This window comes from Tachysurus fulvidraco, chromosome 12 (assembly GCF_022655615.1).
Source record: "Tachysurus fulvidraco isolate hzauxx_2018 chromosome 12, HZAU_PFXX_2.0, whole genome shotgun sequence".
NCBI lineage: Eukaryota > Metazoa > Chordata > Actinopteri > Siluriformes > Bagridae > Tachysurus > Tachysurus fulvidraco.
In genome coordinates, this window is record NC_062529.1 from 13,202,577 (window position 1) to 13,220,010 (window position 17,434).

Genomic DNA, 17,434 nt, shown 5'->3' on the forward strand with positions numbered 1-17,434 from the left:
GAAAAAGAGCGAGGAGAAGAAACACGGGGTGCTTTAGGACATTAGGAAAGAGAAGTTTTGAAATATTTAAGGAACAAACTTATATTTCCCAATACTCAATGTAAGTACTAGTCATAAAGTGGTGTCTCTGGAAATACGTCTCTCTACTTTGACATTCTTGCCACACGGCTTGTCTGATTACTTGGCATGCATGACCTGGCACTGCAAGACAACACATATTTAAGTGAGGCTAGTCTGTATTAGATTGAAAATGTTGATGATCACACAATCGATCTAACCCCACCTCACCCAACTAATCTATAATGTGAGCATGGTCTGTGGCCTCCTTGTCTCTTCCTCCTCCAGGTCTCCAGGTGTTTAGACTTCTTGGAAACGGGGATCAGCGATTAAATGTCACCTCTCAGCAACAATGTTAAATAAGAGGCAGCAATTTAGCTCCTAGCAATTGCTAATTTCACGCCCTGATAAATGTTGCAGGAGCTAAAGCTTTCCAACTGCCTCAGATATTTCTTAAAGGGGAAGGTGGTGAGGCAGGTAGATCACTGATCTGTTGTTCCACTGGGGCTGAGACTCTTGAAATGTGTTTTAATGTCAAGGTCAAAGGAATTCTTAATGCGCTTGTGTTTCCGCTAAACGTAATCCGAGCCCTGTACAGCGTTTTGAGGAGATCAGTATTTTATAGTCAGTTGTTTGTTAATTGTGTGGAGCATTTGTCACAAATATCTCACGCTCACAAATTGTGTCATCTCTCTCTCTCTCTCTCTCTCTCTCTCTCTCTCTCTCTCTCTCTCTCTCTCTCTCTCTCTCTCTCTCTCTCGCTCTACTCTGTATACTAAATGCCCAAACAATCTTTTCAGATTTTTTTTGCTCTGCTTCTTTTTGATTGTTGGTTGTTCCCCTGGCTGTATAGATAGCTGCAGAAATATGGCCTTCAGTTTTAACTGCTCACATCATCAAATTTGATGAAGCAGCCAACAACAGGCCATGAATGTGGTTATATCAGAGCCTGTTTAGCTGTAGAGGACTGATAAGGATGAAGGAATGAGAGGAACTCCTGTCTTACAACACTGTAATAACTCTCATTATTTGGGCTGTAAAGTCATGTGATTCATACACGGAGACAGCGTTACGTATTAAACCTGGCTTTTTACAGCTGGTGATTGGATGGTAGTAGTTTTCAAATGAATTTCAATTCCCTCTTTTTTGCACAAATATTCCTCTGCATGTAGGTGAGGGAGGACATAAAGCCACATTGTTTTCTTTCCCGTGATCCTGTGCACACTGAAATGAATTATATCCCTTCTTATCTGAGCAGGATTTCCATTTATTTATTTATTTCCCCCAACTCAAAATGGAAGTCCTCTCGGAATTCTGTGAAGCTGAAGCTTTGCTATTGTACGTGCAAGTTTATGAGCTGCTTTGATAGAACTCTTGCCCGTTTATGACTGCTGGCACGAGCTCACACAACTCCCGGCTGAATTTATTTTCTGAGCATGCCTGCACTGCGCCGCGCTACGATACTGCCTGGGAACATCAGGACGAGTCTGATGGGAGACATTTCAAACAGGCCGATGTATGTTCTGGCTGGTTGGAACACCAGACGAAGGAAGAAAGGCGGGGTAAGGAGACTTCCCACAGTTTTCAATCTTTCTGCGATGCTCCTTGCATTCTGAGAAGACGATAAAGAAATAAACAAACCATGTGTTTGGTCATATCGCTTAAGCATCCAGTTTAAGAGGTAGCCACAAACCCCTGTGCTACCATTCTTACTGTTGCTACTGCACACCAGAGTCACATAGTTCTCCTTGTTAATTTATATCGCTCCCTCGTTGCTTTCTTTAAGACTGTTTGCATGATGGCCACCTTCCTAAATCCTGTTCTGCCTCCATCTTTTTTTAGCTGTCTTTTTTTTTTTTTGTCTCAAATGACAGAGCGGATTATTTTAATGCAATGCTTTATTTGCATTGTGTAAAAGATTGAGAAAAGTCATTTTTGGAGGTTTTTTATAATTTCATAAATCCCTCTGGTAGTCCATTTAGTAAAAATGTTGTTAGTTTATCTTATCATTTTTGTGACCTGAGCAGCTTTGTTTCTATTTGTCTTTAATTTCCTCACGCTGCAGAAGGCATTACGGTAGCGTGACTGTAAATGGAAGACATAGCAGGATCTGCCCCAGGACCTAACAGTGTTTGTGAGAGAGATTATGAGTTTATTATTCATGTCAGAAGCGCATACGGATCAATCTGGGTCTGATCTTAAAGGAACCTTGCGCACTATGCTTTTGACTTCAACCGCTTTTAGAACATCTGATATTCCCTCCTGCTAATTTTTAAGGCTGTGCTCTCTTATTGACGTTTTTTTTGAAGAACAACCGCTGGAAGCCCAGACTGTTTAGAGCCTGGTTTATAAATTATTAATATTTAGCATACGTTTAATTTCCTTGCGGCCTGATATCTGAAAGCTCATTGTAATTATATCCATGTGTGAAGTTGGAGGAGGGAGAGGCAAAGGAAGTGATCACTGTAGCGCTCTCCCAGTGCGTGATTGACAGCAAGATCGCTCGCTTGAGTCCCAGGGGACGTGGAGCTGCGGAAGTTTCAAGGGGCTATGAAATTGCCATTGGCGTGTAAACAAAAAGCCTAAAATGACTTGATTCAGCAGATTCTGATCAAATTTACATAACTCACACATTCTCCAGACAGGAGTTACCAATGATCTAAATTTATATTGACCCCGGTGTATTACTAGCTCCTTTAAAGCAGGTTTGTTTTTGACAGCCCGAGAGGTGCTGAGTTTTCAGTAATTCTGTTTGAAACAGGAATAGAGAATGTGCAGACGAGGTCCGTAAGCTGCTTCGGTTGGGTTATTTTCCTCGACAAATGCATAGCAGCTTCTGTGTTCCTTAAAAGATGCCATATCGTCATCAGTTACACCACAGCAATGTTAAATTCTTCAACGTTTATTCATTTCCTGGGTGTAAGTCCACTGACAGGTTTCTATATTAATATATTTGTTCTAATCCGTTATCATGTCTATAGTCACTAATTCATACGGTCCTGTGTTGTGGATGAGCTACATGATCTAAGTCAAATAACAAATCTATTTAAAATTGTGAAAATCGTCTCCTTTCTTTAAGAAGATTTTATACATTTTTTTTAAGTTTATTAAATATTTATGGAAAAAGTGTCATCCTACGCCACTAATTAGTAATAACTTTATTATAGAACAAATTCTAATAATATAAACGATCCGTCATGTTTTATTCCTTACTTAAGCTAGTGTTAATATGTTTCACCCTCGCGACCTGCAGTTCTAATATATGTTTTATGTGGAATATAAAACAGTGATTTGAATACATACAAGTTGCTTCTTGCCCAACACTGGTAATAAAGTGGTATGAATATCATACACAGTTGGAAGTCTGATACTATAATCACTAGAGCGATTTCTCCTTTAAATCCAGGAGCTCTAATGCATGGAACTGTATATTATAGTATTGATATTTCTCATGTTCACACAAAGGAACTGTATTTCCCACCAGTGCCACCATTGGCTTTTATAGATTTCTTATACGTCTCTGCTTCGGATTGTAAAGCTGAAGTGAAAGCTAGTCATGCCTGATCATTGGAAGAAGAATTCGGTCTGATTTACAAACTCTTGAGAAAATAGGGAAAGAAGTATGGATTCATCAGGAATCACACGTGCCACCTGGAGTCAGAGCTCCACACTGGGCAGGACTGTCTTCACAGTCAAGGTGGCTGGGAGAAATTGCTTTTGTCTGTGGCGGGCATTAGTCATTATTGTGTGTGTAAGCAGCTCCAGCGGGATTGGGTAATTAGGATCCTGACATGGCATCAGCGAGTGAGCTGAGTGAATCCGAAATGAAGGCAAATGAAAGCAAATTCCTCCGAGGGGGAGACGTGAACGCGCCGCACTTGCGCCGCTAATTTTCTTGGAGCTCCTAGTTAGGTTCATTTCATTCCTCCCAAATGAGAAAAGCGCCAGAGCCGAGCGTTTGATACCCGCCCAATAAATGGAATGAAAAGGCAACACATCTTTCTGTTGATTTGCTTGTTTATTATCAAGGGTAGCTTTGATTGAGGAGCAGTTTGCATTCGTGGAATTGTTTGACCTTTATAGAGGCATCTGCAGAGCAGGCGGTGTGCCTTCTGGAAGGAATGTAAACCACTGCGCTTCATACAGTGTCAAGAAATGAGCTAAAAATCAAAGCAGGCTGTTAGAAATTTTATTGGCTTGCCACAGATTCATCTCCGCATACTTTGGGCTTTAACTGATCTCCATTCGCCCAATGTAGCCAATTTTCTCGAGCACAGATGCACAGCAGGAACTTTTTTCCCTCACTGGCTCGAAAAAGTCCGAATTGCGTGTGACTGTAGTGACTATAATCCAGAAAGAACAGCACTTATTACACACAGAACTCATTACTTCTACTATTTAGTGTATTTAATTTCAGACTGCATTATTAATGTATGTTTTGATAATGATGTAACTGTGTTGTAATAAATAAAGCTTTTACTGTAAATACTAACAGGTGACAAATTTAAGGGAAAAAACATTGTTGACTAAGGTGTTGTGTCACCACAAGCTGTCAGAATGACTTCAGTGTTTTTTTTGGCATAAGGTCTACAAGTGTCTGGAACTGCACTGGCATCGAGGACATCATTCTTCCAAAAGATATTCTCTCAGTTGGTGTTTTGATTATGGTGGTATACAGCACCAGCTCACACGGCTGTCCAAAATCAAACAATTTAGTGATCGCTCATGTACTGTGTATGAAAAGAGACCATTCCCATCAGGATAGAAAAGACAGAAACGCAAAATAGCGCAAAGACACAGACTTACAGAGCCACCTTTACTTGTTCCGTTTAATTTATATACTGATTGTATATAAGAAAACCCAAAAGTTCAAAACTGTACATTCTGATGTGGTGTTGGTTTGTGTGTGTGTGTGTGTGTGTGTGTGTGTGTGTGTGTGTGTGTGTGTGTGTGTGTGTGTGTGTGTGTGTGTGTGTTTGTGTAACAGGTGCAGCAGTGTTACCGAGAGGCCCAGAGGGAAATTGTGGATCAGATGAGTGTGAAACTTGGAAGTCAGCACTACTGTTCCAGCTCCAGCAGAAACAAAAACATCTCTGTCATATCCAAGTCCAACAGGTACAGGAGAATCACATATCACAATGCTAACAGGGCAGCGGTCAGAGACTTAAAGTACAGGCTGAAAAAGAGATAAAAAAAATTATCTAGTAAAAACACAAACTGATTCTAATCATCCCAGATTTTTCGTTTACATGTTTTTTTATGTTCCTGGCATGTTTATATATAAATGTATTATAATTCCTTAAATATAAATTATATCAAGTACATTCTCCATCACTTTCGTTTGATTTGTAGAATTTGTCCCGTCAGTTAAAAGGCGACCCTCCTTCTCTTTCTCCTATACACTAATGCAGGAGAGGAAGTCTGGAGGCTGGACTTGCCTCTGTGCTTTGGCTTTGAATCAAACATCGTTTTAATCCTTTTAAGCCCTTCATTCTAATGATTTATTTTCTAGAAAAAAACCCTGTAATGATCCTTTGAATTTTAATGACGAGCTGCCTGCTCAAGGATTCATTGTTTTGACTCTTTGGCCCTTACCTTTTGCTTAGAAACATGTCTAGAGGGAGGAGCTGTCGAAAGCTATCGCCAGGGCTGCCTCTCTCCATTTCTCCTCCTCCATCATGGTGCTGTAGGGCACACACGCAAACACACACACACACACACACACACACACACACACACACACACACACACACACACACACACACACACACACACACACACACACACACACACACACACACACAACACATGCTTCACGCTGACAGAGTTGGGACATTTGCTATTTATTCACCAATCACAAACTCTTCCTAGAAAGACAGTCTTGTCTTAAAGAATGGTTGGTGGGGCAGTGAAGCAGTGACGGAACGGAAGCTTCTGTATTAGTGCCTTAAATTAAATATCAGCTTCTATAAAGTGTCACTTTACCTGAGCTGTGAGAGGTGTCAATAACAAGGGATGGACATGGGAGGCTGAGGTGGGGTCTGATAATGAATTCTGTACAGTAATGCCTCTCGTAATCCTCCATCACCCCCAAGGAGCGCAGGATGCCAAACTGATATGAAAAGAAAAGAGGAAAACAGTGTCTTTAGTCATCCTGTGACTCTACCTGCTGGAGAACACTCCAACATTCATTTAAGCCCAGACTGCACAGGGGAAGACAAATCATAAATGCATTAACTAGCCCACTGGGCAGTTTGGTCGCCTGGAGGTTTGGCCAAAAAGTGGAAGCTGAGAGCATAATAACAGATGGTCGACTAGTTAGCTAGATAAATGCATTAATACACCTCGAAGACTCATAAAAAATAAAAGTCTAACATTTTGGCTAGTGAGTTTTGGTGGTTTTGTTCCATTCTCTCTCTCCAACCCCTCACCACCACCACGCCATTATCATGGAGTCTGATTTCTTTCAAAACGTTTATTTGAAATGTGACTCAATTACTGTATAGTACAGGAGATCTTTGCAGTTTATTTATTTAAATTTTTTGCTTTTGTTCATGTTTCATATTTATGCGTTTTCACATACCTGCATGTTTCTGAGTCAATATAGATCATCTGCCATCCTTCCATGCTGGTTAATCCACATGGTAAAATACACCTACCTTCAGTAAGATTGTGCTGTGGCTGATGTGTGTTGTGCGGCAGGCAATGAGATTCTGAACGTCATACAGTTACAATGTGTGCAAGGCGTGCAACGAGACCATGAAGCACCTGCCTGAAAACTATTTGTAGGGTTTAAAATTCAACATCACATGAAAACTATTAGTATGGTTTCATTTTATAATGGGCATCTATGTATTAACAAAAATAAATATAAAATAAAATAAATAAAAGCTTAGATACTGAATTTAAACAAATGTCTACCTGATTTTGTTATTTGTTTAAGTATTTAATGCTATGTTCTGGACAAACAAAACATTTGCTGTGGATCAGAACAAAGGATACGGACTATTAGACAGAGTTGTGTAGTACATTTGTATATTGGACTCCAAACTCACTGTAACATTGCTTTAGTCTTTCAGTTGCATCTGGTTGATCAATGTCATTTTTCCAAGTAGCTAAAATATTCATATTCTCTTCACTATTGTTTTGTTTCATCAACGCCTTCTTCCTTATGCAAATACACGCCACAACGATTGTTGAAATTACATATGTAGCAGTGCAATTCAGTCCCACTCTTCTGTTTAGTTTGTGTCTGGGCTGAGTTGAAATAAAGGAGAAGTGTTGATTTTTCTCTCGCTTTCTGATAGTTATTTGTGTAATCTTATTCATAGTTTCTTTCTCCCTTTGGGGACAACTCTCTGGATTGCTTATAAAAGCCCGACAAGAAAATGGCACTAGTTTGACATAACTGTCAAAGTGTTCTGAAGCAGTATGAATGCAAAACAATTTCCCTACTTATGTATATAAACACATGGCCCTCCTGCTGAGGCCCACACACTAAAGCACAGATACCAATGTGTCTGAGTGTGTGTGTATGTGTGTATTCACATTTGTTGTAGTGTTTGTTTGCATGTGCTAGCATGCAATAATACGTCTATGGAATGTGTGTGTGTGTGTGTGTGTGTGTGTGTGTGTGTGTGTGTGTGTGTGTGTGTGTGTGTGTGTGTGTGAGCATGGACACAATGGCTCCTGGTCCTTTTATAAATATTTGATGTCCTTTCATGTCAGGGCTGAAGGCAGGCTCGGGGAATAGGGAGGTGAAGTCATGTTTAATTAAGTTGTTCTGGCTCAGGATCCGTCACTCAATGCGCAGGTTAAAGATCCCTTCTGCTTCCGACCCCTTTCACACCTCACTTACCTGCACCATGGCGCCACACACTAACGGGACAGAGTAATTGTGTCTACTTGTCAAATATTCCCTCAGTAAAAGAGCTGCATGCTGCCCGGGCTCTACCTTTCTCCCACCAGATGAGCAGCAGAGAGGAGAAGAGAATGTACTTTAACCAAAAATCAACCAACACAGAGCACCTTTAACACGGCTGTACTTTTCTCTTCTCCATTCAGCCTATCAGAGTTCGAGAGCGAGTACCAGGGGCTCTGGGATTGGCTGATGGACATGGAGTCCATCGCAACAGACAGCCACGAGCTGATGATGTCAGAGGAGCAACAGCATCATCTCTATAAGGTGAGAACGGCGTCAGAGGTTCCCTCTGTGAGCTTGTATCAGTTTTCATCACTCATTAGGATATTGCACTTTAATAACAAAAAATCAGAGCAATAGTAAGACACAGGAAAGTAAGATACAGGGACGTTTTTTGCTCCTATTTGCTCTGCTGATGTAGACACATGAGGACATAAGGAAAGAAGGAGCGATGTAGATGTAAATGAAAAGGAAGTAAGTAAAGGAAGACTGAGCCTCATTCATTTTCTATCACATGTACTCACCTTGTCTCAATGAAATTTTTTAGTGAAAGATAAAGCTGCCTACTTTTGTGTTAGGCCAGTATATTTGTTCTTGGTTAATACAAACTGATTTGGGGTCTCTTTTGATTGCATGCCCACCTAATAAATATGTACTGTGCTTCCGTGTTCTTTATCGTATGTGTGTGTTGGGTGGGCTGCCTTTATCTGCCGTGGATGGCGGATTGATTGGGAGCCGTGCTTGTTTGCCCACATTCAGGGCTTTATCACGCTGGAAGGAGAGATAGAGAATGCTGCTCGCTGTAAGCCATGGCCCGTAAATCAGCCTCATTTAGGTTGCCTTTATTGGACCGATCCTGACACTCGTCATCCTCCAATTGCTCGGAGCATATGGCATATTTCAAACGAGCAGATTGTGAATCATAAAGAAATGAAATTAATAACTAGCTCCGCTCGCAGTGGAAACAAACTATAATGACAAGCAATGGCGAAGCCAGCCGCTACCTCTTCCTCCTCCCTCTGTACTTTATCACTTCCTCTACTCCGAGCCTCCCGAGGTCACCGCCAAGGTCAGAACTAATCTTCCTGCTCATCGGGCATAGTGACCCCTACCATTAGTCATATCTTACAGTAAGATAGAAAGGAGGAAATATAATGCCTTTTCTTCTTTCTTTTATTTGCCTGTAAGCCATACTGTCTCGCTCACAGTAATGCGACACCTCTGGCCGGCTCTCTCGTGGATCACGCTCATTCACACCGAATGATGGCTTCACTAAAATGGCTGCTGTTACAGTTTGTGTTGCTCGTACGGTCACGCATGGTATACACATGAACACGTTAGCGGTGTTAACCAGTGCATTCTCTTCTTCTGATGAACATTCATCTTAGTCAGACATCAATCAGAAGCAATGCTTAATTGTGTGTTTGTGTGTGTGTGTGTGTGTACTGCAGGCTGTGAATGCCTTCAGTGTTTACTGACAGCAGGAAGAGATCTCTGTCTAAACTAACACGCTCTGATGCCTCTACTGATCAAAGCTCCTCTTTAACCAAACTTTCCTCATGTTTCTCTCTCTCTCTCTCTCTCTCTCTCTCTCTCTCTCTCTCTCTCTCTCTCTCTCTCTCTCTCTCTCACACACTCAGTCTCTCCGCACACACACACATAAGCTTGTTGATTCAGAGAAAAGGTGTTGTAGTGATATGCTGCAGTTTATTAGGAGCTGATTATGTGTTGGTGCATGTTAAATCAAAGGAGGTGATGTTTTCCACAGCAAAGCAGCAAAGAAAGCTGCTCCCCTAGGACCCTGTTTGTTCAATTGCAAAATCGATCTTTTTTTAGTTTTAATTTAATATGTCTGCTTTATTGTGTTGATTTTATGGTGTTGATACCTATGACCTTGGTTTTGCAGTCCAGAAGTTTGCCTAGTACCAGAGCTAAAAGTGCATGGATAAAGAGTCAATACATTTAGTTTTCTAACTAATAATTACATCAGTAACAGAGGAAAAGCTCTGAGAGGTTATTTTTGGGTTGTATTTCGGATGAAAATGGCAGCTCTGTGTTGCTGTGTGTATCTGAACGAAAGAGAGAAAAGGTTAGAGAGCATGTATGTGTGTGTGTGTGTGTGTGTGTATGTGCGTGTGGGGGGATATAATCTGCATTATGTCTGACAGCATGCCTGCAATGGTAGAGTTACAGAGGTTGTGTGAGCGTGACGCATTGCTGCTTTATGGAGCTGGAGCAGGTGGCGTTTCATGCGATTCTCATCACCGCCACCATATCTCCTCTCTCGCCGTCTCTTTTCTTTTTTCTTTTTATCGGCTCTTTTTTCTTTTTGTGTAGCTCCTGCTTCATAGCAAATTCTTCTTCTTTCTGCAATTTTCCCTGCCTCTGTCTCTGTCCCCCTGCTTTATTTCCATTTTATTTATATTTATTATTATTTATTCTGTCTCCTAAATGATTCTCAGTGCTATTAGCAGATGAGGTATTTTGGTTACACATTACAGATTAATTTGCATTGTCTAATTATGATACATTTTAAATTTGTGCATCGTTTAAGTCCCCACTGGCCCCACAGTGTTCCTGTGTGTGTGTGTGTGTGTGTGTGTGTGTGTGTGTGGGGTGCTGGGTGCTTTCTATTGCACTTCTCTCTGTCTCAGTCCCCATAAACAAGCTCGCTGTGATTAAAAGCCACAGTGTCCATTTAAGAGGCAGTGATTGAGTCGGTTACCAGGGCAACCTTCCAAAAGTAAACAAAAGTTTTTTTTCTTTCAGGACGCTTACAAATAATAAAACTCTTCCGGAACAGCCTGCAGGGATTTATGGAACTTGGCAGGCTAGGAAGTGACTGTTCATTGAAAAGGAAAAAGTGAACACTTATCATGACCCTGAGAGAGTCGAGCCTCACGGTGGGAAAGTGTGTGTGTGTGTGCGTGTGTGCGCGTGTGTGGGTGCTTTGTATACACATTAAAGTGCAATGTTTGCTGGTGCGTTTTAAAAATAAGGGAAGCGCAGGTGTCTGTTAGTCTGATAGAGAAGTATTTATCTGTGTTAGCTTTGGTTCTCTTGGTCTGGACTGGCTTTAACTCTCAGTCTCTCCTCATTAGTGAAATCTACAAAATAAACCTTTCTAAAAATTCGGTCTACAAAATTATTAGCTATTTTTAGCTACAGTAATGAGCTACTAATTCATTCTATTACACATGCTAGTTTCAGATAAATATATATTCTTTATACTTATAATTGGTTTACAGTTACTTTACTACATTACTGTGTCAGTGACTGGACGTTTATTACGAGGCTCCGCCCCTTTGAGAAATCTCCCAATCATCATATGGAGAAGCCGTGCCTCCAGGCAAATACTACAGTGGGAAATTAAATGCTAAGACTTTATTTTTTCAGTTTGGTCGATTGCGAATCTGTAATTCTGCAAGAATGAGTGGTTAAATGTTTGGAGGAAATGGAAAGTGGAATTGTTATTGTATCCACCCCCAATCATGGGCTAATTAGATTCTAGAATTGATCTCAACGGTGTCAATGTCACAGCAAGGTCACTTTGGTAGGGGAAAACCCTGGACCATCTCATGACAGGGCGCACACACACACACACACACACACACACACACACACACACACACACACACACACACACACACACACACACACACTCACACACACACTCACACACACACACACAAACACACACACACTCACACACACACACACACACTCACACACACACACACACACACACACACACACACACACACACACACACACACACACACACACACACACACACACACACACACACACACTCACACACACACACACACTCACACACACACACACACACACACACACACACACACACACACTCACATGCACACACAAAAAACACAAACACACACAAACACACATATACACACACAAACACACACATAAGCACACACACTCACACACTCCATATGAGCTCTGCTCCCACACACACACACACACACACACACACACACACACACGCACGCACGTACACACGCACGTACACACATATGCACATACACATCTACTGTATTCATGCAATCATGCATGCATTCACAAACACACGCACACACACTCACACATTCACACATGCATGACCACACACACACACACACACACACACACACACACACACACACACACACACACACACACACACACACACACACACACACACTACATACAATACTAACAGTGATTGACAGAGGAGACATGTACTGAGCTTCTTGTCTGTAGTAACTAAATGTATATAGAGATGAGCTTGGAATGTTCATATCATAGATGTTAGCAAAACTGTAGAATAAATATGGATGTATAATTAATTTTCCGCTCTCACAACTCTTCAGAGCATAGCTAATGCCGTCTGATACCCTAACGGCTCACTCTCTATCTCTATCCTCTCACACCTTCTGATCCAGTAGCCACAAACACTCACAACACAACACCCTTTATCAGGGCCATCGCCTGTGTGTGTGAGACTATGTGTGCCGTGCCAGGACTTCAGCACAAAGAACCCAGTGTTGAGTCTTATGTCCGCTCTCTCTCTCTCTCTCTCTCTCTCTCTCTCTCTCTCTCTCTCTCTCTCGCTCTTTCTCTTTTTCAGTCTTGCTCTCTTTCTTGCTCTCACTCCTTTTCTTTACCCCTCCCTCCTGTTCTTCCTCTTTTTTGTTTGGGGTGTGTGAGTGTGTGTGTGCTCCAGATGGCTGCTTATGATGAAATGGGATTTTAAAAAAAAAGGGACATTCCACAGGGGAGAGATGCAACAAGCACTAACTCCTGTAGAGCTTGAATGCAGGCAGTGACATCAAACTCAGCCCCATTGCCCTTACGGAAAAGGGCCGCTCTGAGTCTGGTCATCTCTCTCTCATCCCTCCGTAGCATGTCCCGTCGTACTCACTCACACACAGTCAACATTAGCACACAATAAAGGCCAGAGCTTTTGCCTACGTCAAATAAATCAAGCCATTCTCAACAGATTCCTGCACGAGGTTTGAGTGAGCAATTGATTCTAGAATGAAAAAAAAAAGAAAAGAAACGAAATGCTGTTTGTCAAGAAAGACAGTCATTCGGTCCTCGTACGGCATGAATTATTGAACGGAGGATGGTGGAGAAGGATGATACGCGGCGCGAGAGAAACAGAGGGATGACAGGAGGTGTAGGAGCAGCTGAGGAGACATATCACAGAGATGGACAGAGACAGAAGAAGAGAGAGAGAGAGAGAGAGAGAGAGAGAGAGAGAGAGAGAGAGAGAGAGAGAGAGAGAAAGAAAACACAGTAGTGTGCTGTCTGTAAGCTGGTTTCTGCTTTTCCCTCATGGCTTTCTTTTCTCCTCATGTGGCAATGTGCCATGTTCTCCATTTGCTACTGGTTTCACTCCTTTGAAAAGCTTATTTTGTGATACAGGACCTCTCACAGGCTAGACATATCTGTGTGCTGTTAGGATATAAAGGTGGACAGCAGATTTAGGAGACTACAGTACATTCATGTTCTTCAATTAATCTAGATTTTTCTCACATTTACTTTTGTTCTCTCTTTTTTAGATCCAGATCAAAGCTCATTTTTCATATATCTGGAGAATGAAAAAATGAAGCATTGTCCTGAGACAGTTCTTAAAATTGTGTGTGTGTGTGTGTGTGTGTGTGTGTGTGTGTGTGTGTGTGTGTGTGTGTGTGTGTGTGTGTGTGTGTGTGTGTGTGTGTGTGTATGTGTGTGTGTGTGTGTGTGTGTGTGTGTGTGTGTGTGTGTGTGTGTGTGTGTGTGTGTGTGTGTGTGTTAGAGAGTGTTCTGGGATGCAGCAGATGCAGCAGGTTTAGTCTGGGCACTTTCATGTGTGTGGTGTGTGTGTGTGCATTGTGGGATGTAGCTATGATGTGTCGGATAGTTTTTTTTAGATCTAACTTGTTTGGTTTGGTCTTTGGTGTGTGTGTGTGTGTGTTTGTGCATTGTGGGATATAGCTCTGTTGTGTCATGTCTAGGTTGTTGGATCTAACATGTTTGATTTGGTGTGTGTTTGTGTGTGTGTGTGTGTGTGTGTGTGTGTGTATGTTAGAGAGTGTGTTGTGGGATGGAGCAGGTTTAGTCTGGGCACTTTCGTGTGTGTGTCTGTGGTGTGTGTGTGTGTGTGTGTGTGTGTGTGTGTGTGTGTGTGTGTGTGTGTGTGTGTGTGTGTGTGTATGCATTGTAGGATGTAGCTATGATGTGTCGGATAGTTTTTTAGATCTAACTTGTTTGGTTTGGTCTTTGGTGTGTGTGTGTGTGTGTGTGTGTGTGTGTGTGTGTGTGTGTGTGTGTGTGTGTGTGTGTGTGTGTGTGTGTGTTTGTGCATTGTGGGATATGGCTATATTGTGTCATGTCTAGGTTTCTGGATCTAACATGTTTGATTTGGTGTGTGTGCGAGTGTGTGTATGGTGTGTGTATGTGTGTATGTGTGTGGTGTGTGTGTGTGTGTGTGTGTGTGTGTGTGGGAGCAGAGCTCATATGGAGTGTCAGTGGGGAGAATAGAGATAGGGAAGGTTTCTGCAGTGTTGATGGATTCCTGTGGTTCCTTCCGTGGGGTTTTGGTTAATTACTGTACTAATGCAAGGCTTCCCACTGTAACACTCTCATTCCTCAAGACACACAAAAACAAATCTCATATCTAGACCTATATTGGAATTTTGTAAACATGTATTGGATATTAATTTGCATTAAAATGTTTGTTCTTCTTTCAGTGTCTGAAACAGATGTCTCATTTCCACATATTCCTCCTGTTTGTTGTCTTTACTTCTCCCAGAAATGGCTCTAGCTCTTGTATTAGCTTTCAGTCATCCTGTTAGATTAACTCTGTTTCCAATTAATCTTTGTTAAAATCCTGTATTCATGTGCATGTGTGAAGAGGACACATGTGAGCAGTCTGACTCAGCAGGGCTGAAGCATTTACACCACTAAAGGTATGAGGTGAAAAGTCCAGCTCAAGACATAGACGTTAATATTAGAACATAGAGGTGCACACAAATCCTACTGATGCTTCATTCACTCCCCTTAAGTTAAGGTTAAGTTAGGTGTTGCCATAACAACACTTGAAAGGCACAATCTAAGCAACCAGAGGGTGTAGCTTCAGAGCTAAGTCTCTGGATTTCTGGATCTCTGGACAGCACCACTGAACTCTACAGGGGGTGAAGAAGGTAGTCGCTTATTAGTTAGCAAGCTGGACGGAATGAAGGCATTATACATAATAAGTGATAACATTTATTAATTTATTTGTTTGTTTGTTTGTTTATTTAGACAGAACTGCTGGTTATTTGTGCTTGGTTTGTGTTGAGCAATGTAAAAAAGTGCAGAGTAAAAAATAAGTGGAGAGGCAGAGAGAGAGAGAGAGAGAGAGAGAGAGAGAGAGAGAGAGAGAGAGAGAGTATGTGTGTGTGTGTGTATGTGTGTGTGTGTGTGTGTGTGTGTGTGTGTGTGTGTGTGTGTGTGTGTGTGTGTGTGTGTGTGTGTGTGTGTGTGCCAGTGTGCATCTGAGTGCTGGCAGGCTTGAAGACAGCCAGCTGGTCAAATATCTGTTTTTGAGTTTGTTTTCCAAAGACCTGCTCTAGCTGAAAGGAGATGAGAGTGTGTGTTTTTTTTCCTTATTGGCCTGTCTCTGAGCTGTCAGCCAGCCTGCTCAACGAAACCCACAAAAGGCAGTACTGTTCTACCTTATCCACTAGATGGCACACTTTCATCCTAAGCCTGGGACAAGAGTGCTTGCTGGTGAGGACGTTAGATGCTACTTTTTAACGTCAGGTCACTAACTAAGCATCCTGTTGCTCGAGGTGTGTGCATGAGGACCCGGGACCCCTGGTGATGGGTGACATGGAAACAGATGGATTGATTTTTTTACTGCACTTCTGATGGTGTCAATTGTAGACTATACAAATATGATCATAAGCAAACAAGAGTAACACGTCAAGACAGTGTGGTTGGGTTAGATTTCTGGATTGGTCAACTACCAAAACATGGCCCTTCACTTTCTTATTGTCATCAGCAGGTGATACTCTGATAACATATTTTAGATACATATCAATAATTTGTCAATACAAATCATGACTGAAAGGCTAAAGATGTGCGACGATTATAGAATATATTGTATATACTGTAATGTATTCAGGTGAAAAACAGTGATTCACTGGTGCTCATGGGATTTGGGATTTGAACTTAAAGCCCAAGCCTCCACTATAAACCTAGCTGTACACCTCAGGAAGAGATCTGTGTGTTATATCAAGCTTTAAAACCTCTACTGTACAGGATTATCTCCTCAGCCAAGGGTTTCTTTACACAACAATGCATTTGAAACCTGTCTGGTTTATTTCCTGTCTTCGTCTGTCTGTCTGTCTGTCTGTCTGTCTGTCTGTCTGTCTCACTCTCTCTCTCTGTCTCTCACCTCTCTCTCTCTCTCTCTCTCTCTCTCTCTCTCTCTCTCTCTCTCTCTCTCTCTCTCTCTCTCTCTCCTTTCATGTACCCTAACCAGCAGAAGTATTGGCATCCTTTCAAAGGATGGGGGAAATCAGGGTGCGTTTTATTTTTAAAGTAAACACTACACTCAATTTAACACTCTTTAAACTCTCACATTGTTGTTCATCACCATGAGAAAAAAGTTTTGAGATGTTGAAATGTTCTGCATGGAAATGTTTTTCTTCTACAATTCTTCTGTATACTGTAGGAAGTGTTACACATTAGAGGAAGACGTTTTCTATTGGAGGCTTCATGAAAGTACAAAAAAAAAAAAAACCAAGAAAGAAAAAAACCCGAACAAACAAAAAAACCAACAACATTTTATTATGTTTATTAGGGAAAAGACAATCACTAAATTTAAATTACCTATAAAGCACTGATCCATATTGAAATGTAAGATTTTACACATTTTTATGTCTTTGTCTAATTTCTGACTTTTTTTTAGAACGGTGCCAATAGTTCTGTACATGACTCCAGGTCTTTTACCACCCCAGTCCCATCTGCTCTCTTTTTATTCTCTCGCTTTCTCTGTCTTTATAAGAGTGCATTTCCCAGTAGCTAGGCAGTAGGGCTGTGGTATTAGCATGTTTGCCTTGAAGAAAGCACTATGGGGCTTTGGGAAAGTTTACTCATATGAGTTGAAAGCAGTGAGGGGTGGGAGGGGGGGTGGCGCTCTAATTGTGAGCAAATACTCCCATGGCTTTGAGGCAGTGAAGGAGAGAGAGTAAGAAAGGGAGGAACTAAGAGAGAGAGAGAGAGAGATGAGCTGATAGAGAGAGAGATAGATTGGGGATGAAATAGAACATGCAATCCTGCACTGCAGCAATTTTTTTTAGTTCCTGTAAGTCCAGCCATCTGAATTTTCAGTTCGATAGATGTCATGAAGGCATTTCAGTGAAGTGATGTAATGCTGGCTTTGTGCTGCTGGAGCTGTAGCGAATGGCAGACTGA

The 17,434-nt window shown here is 41.5% G+C and overlaps 1 protein-coding gene across 3 annotated transcripts in view; it reads left to right on the plus strand.

Moving 5' to 3' along the window:
• The window catches only part of akap6 (A kinase (PRKA) anchor protein 6), a 98,299-nt gene that overhangs the window by 52,327 nt on the left and 28,538 nt on the right, over window positions 1-17,434 (plus strand). For all 3 annotated transcript variants that reach the window (XM_047821119.1, XM_027172042.2, XM_047821120.1), the window contains 2 exons: window positions 5,045-5,172; window positions 8,122-8,242. In XM_047821119.1, the coding sequence (XP_047677075.1) occupies window positions 5,045-5,172; window positions 8,122-8,242 (249 nt within the window). The remainder of the gene's footprint in view (window positions 1-5,044; window positions 5,173-8,121; window positions 8,243-17,434) is intronic.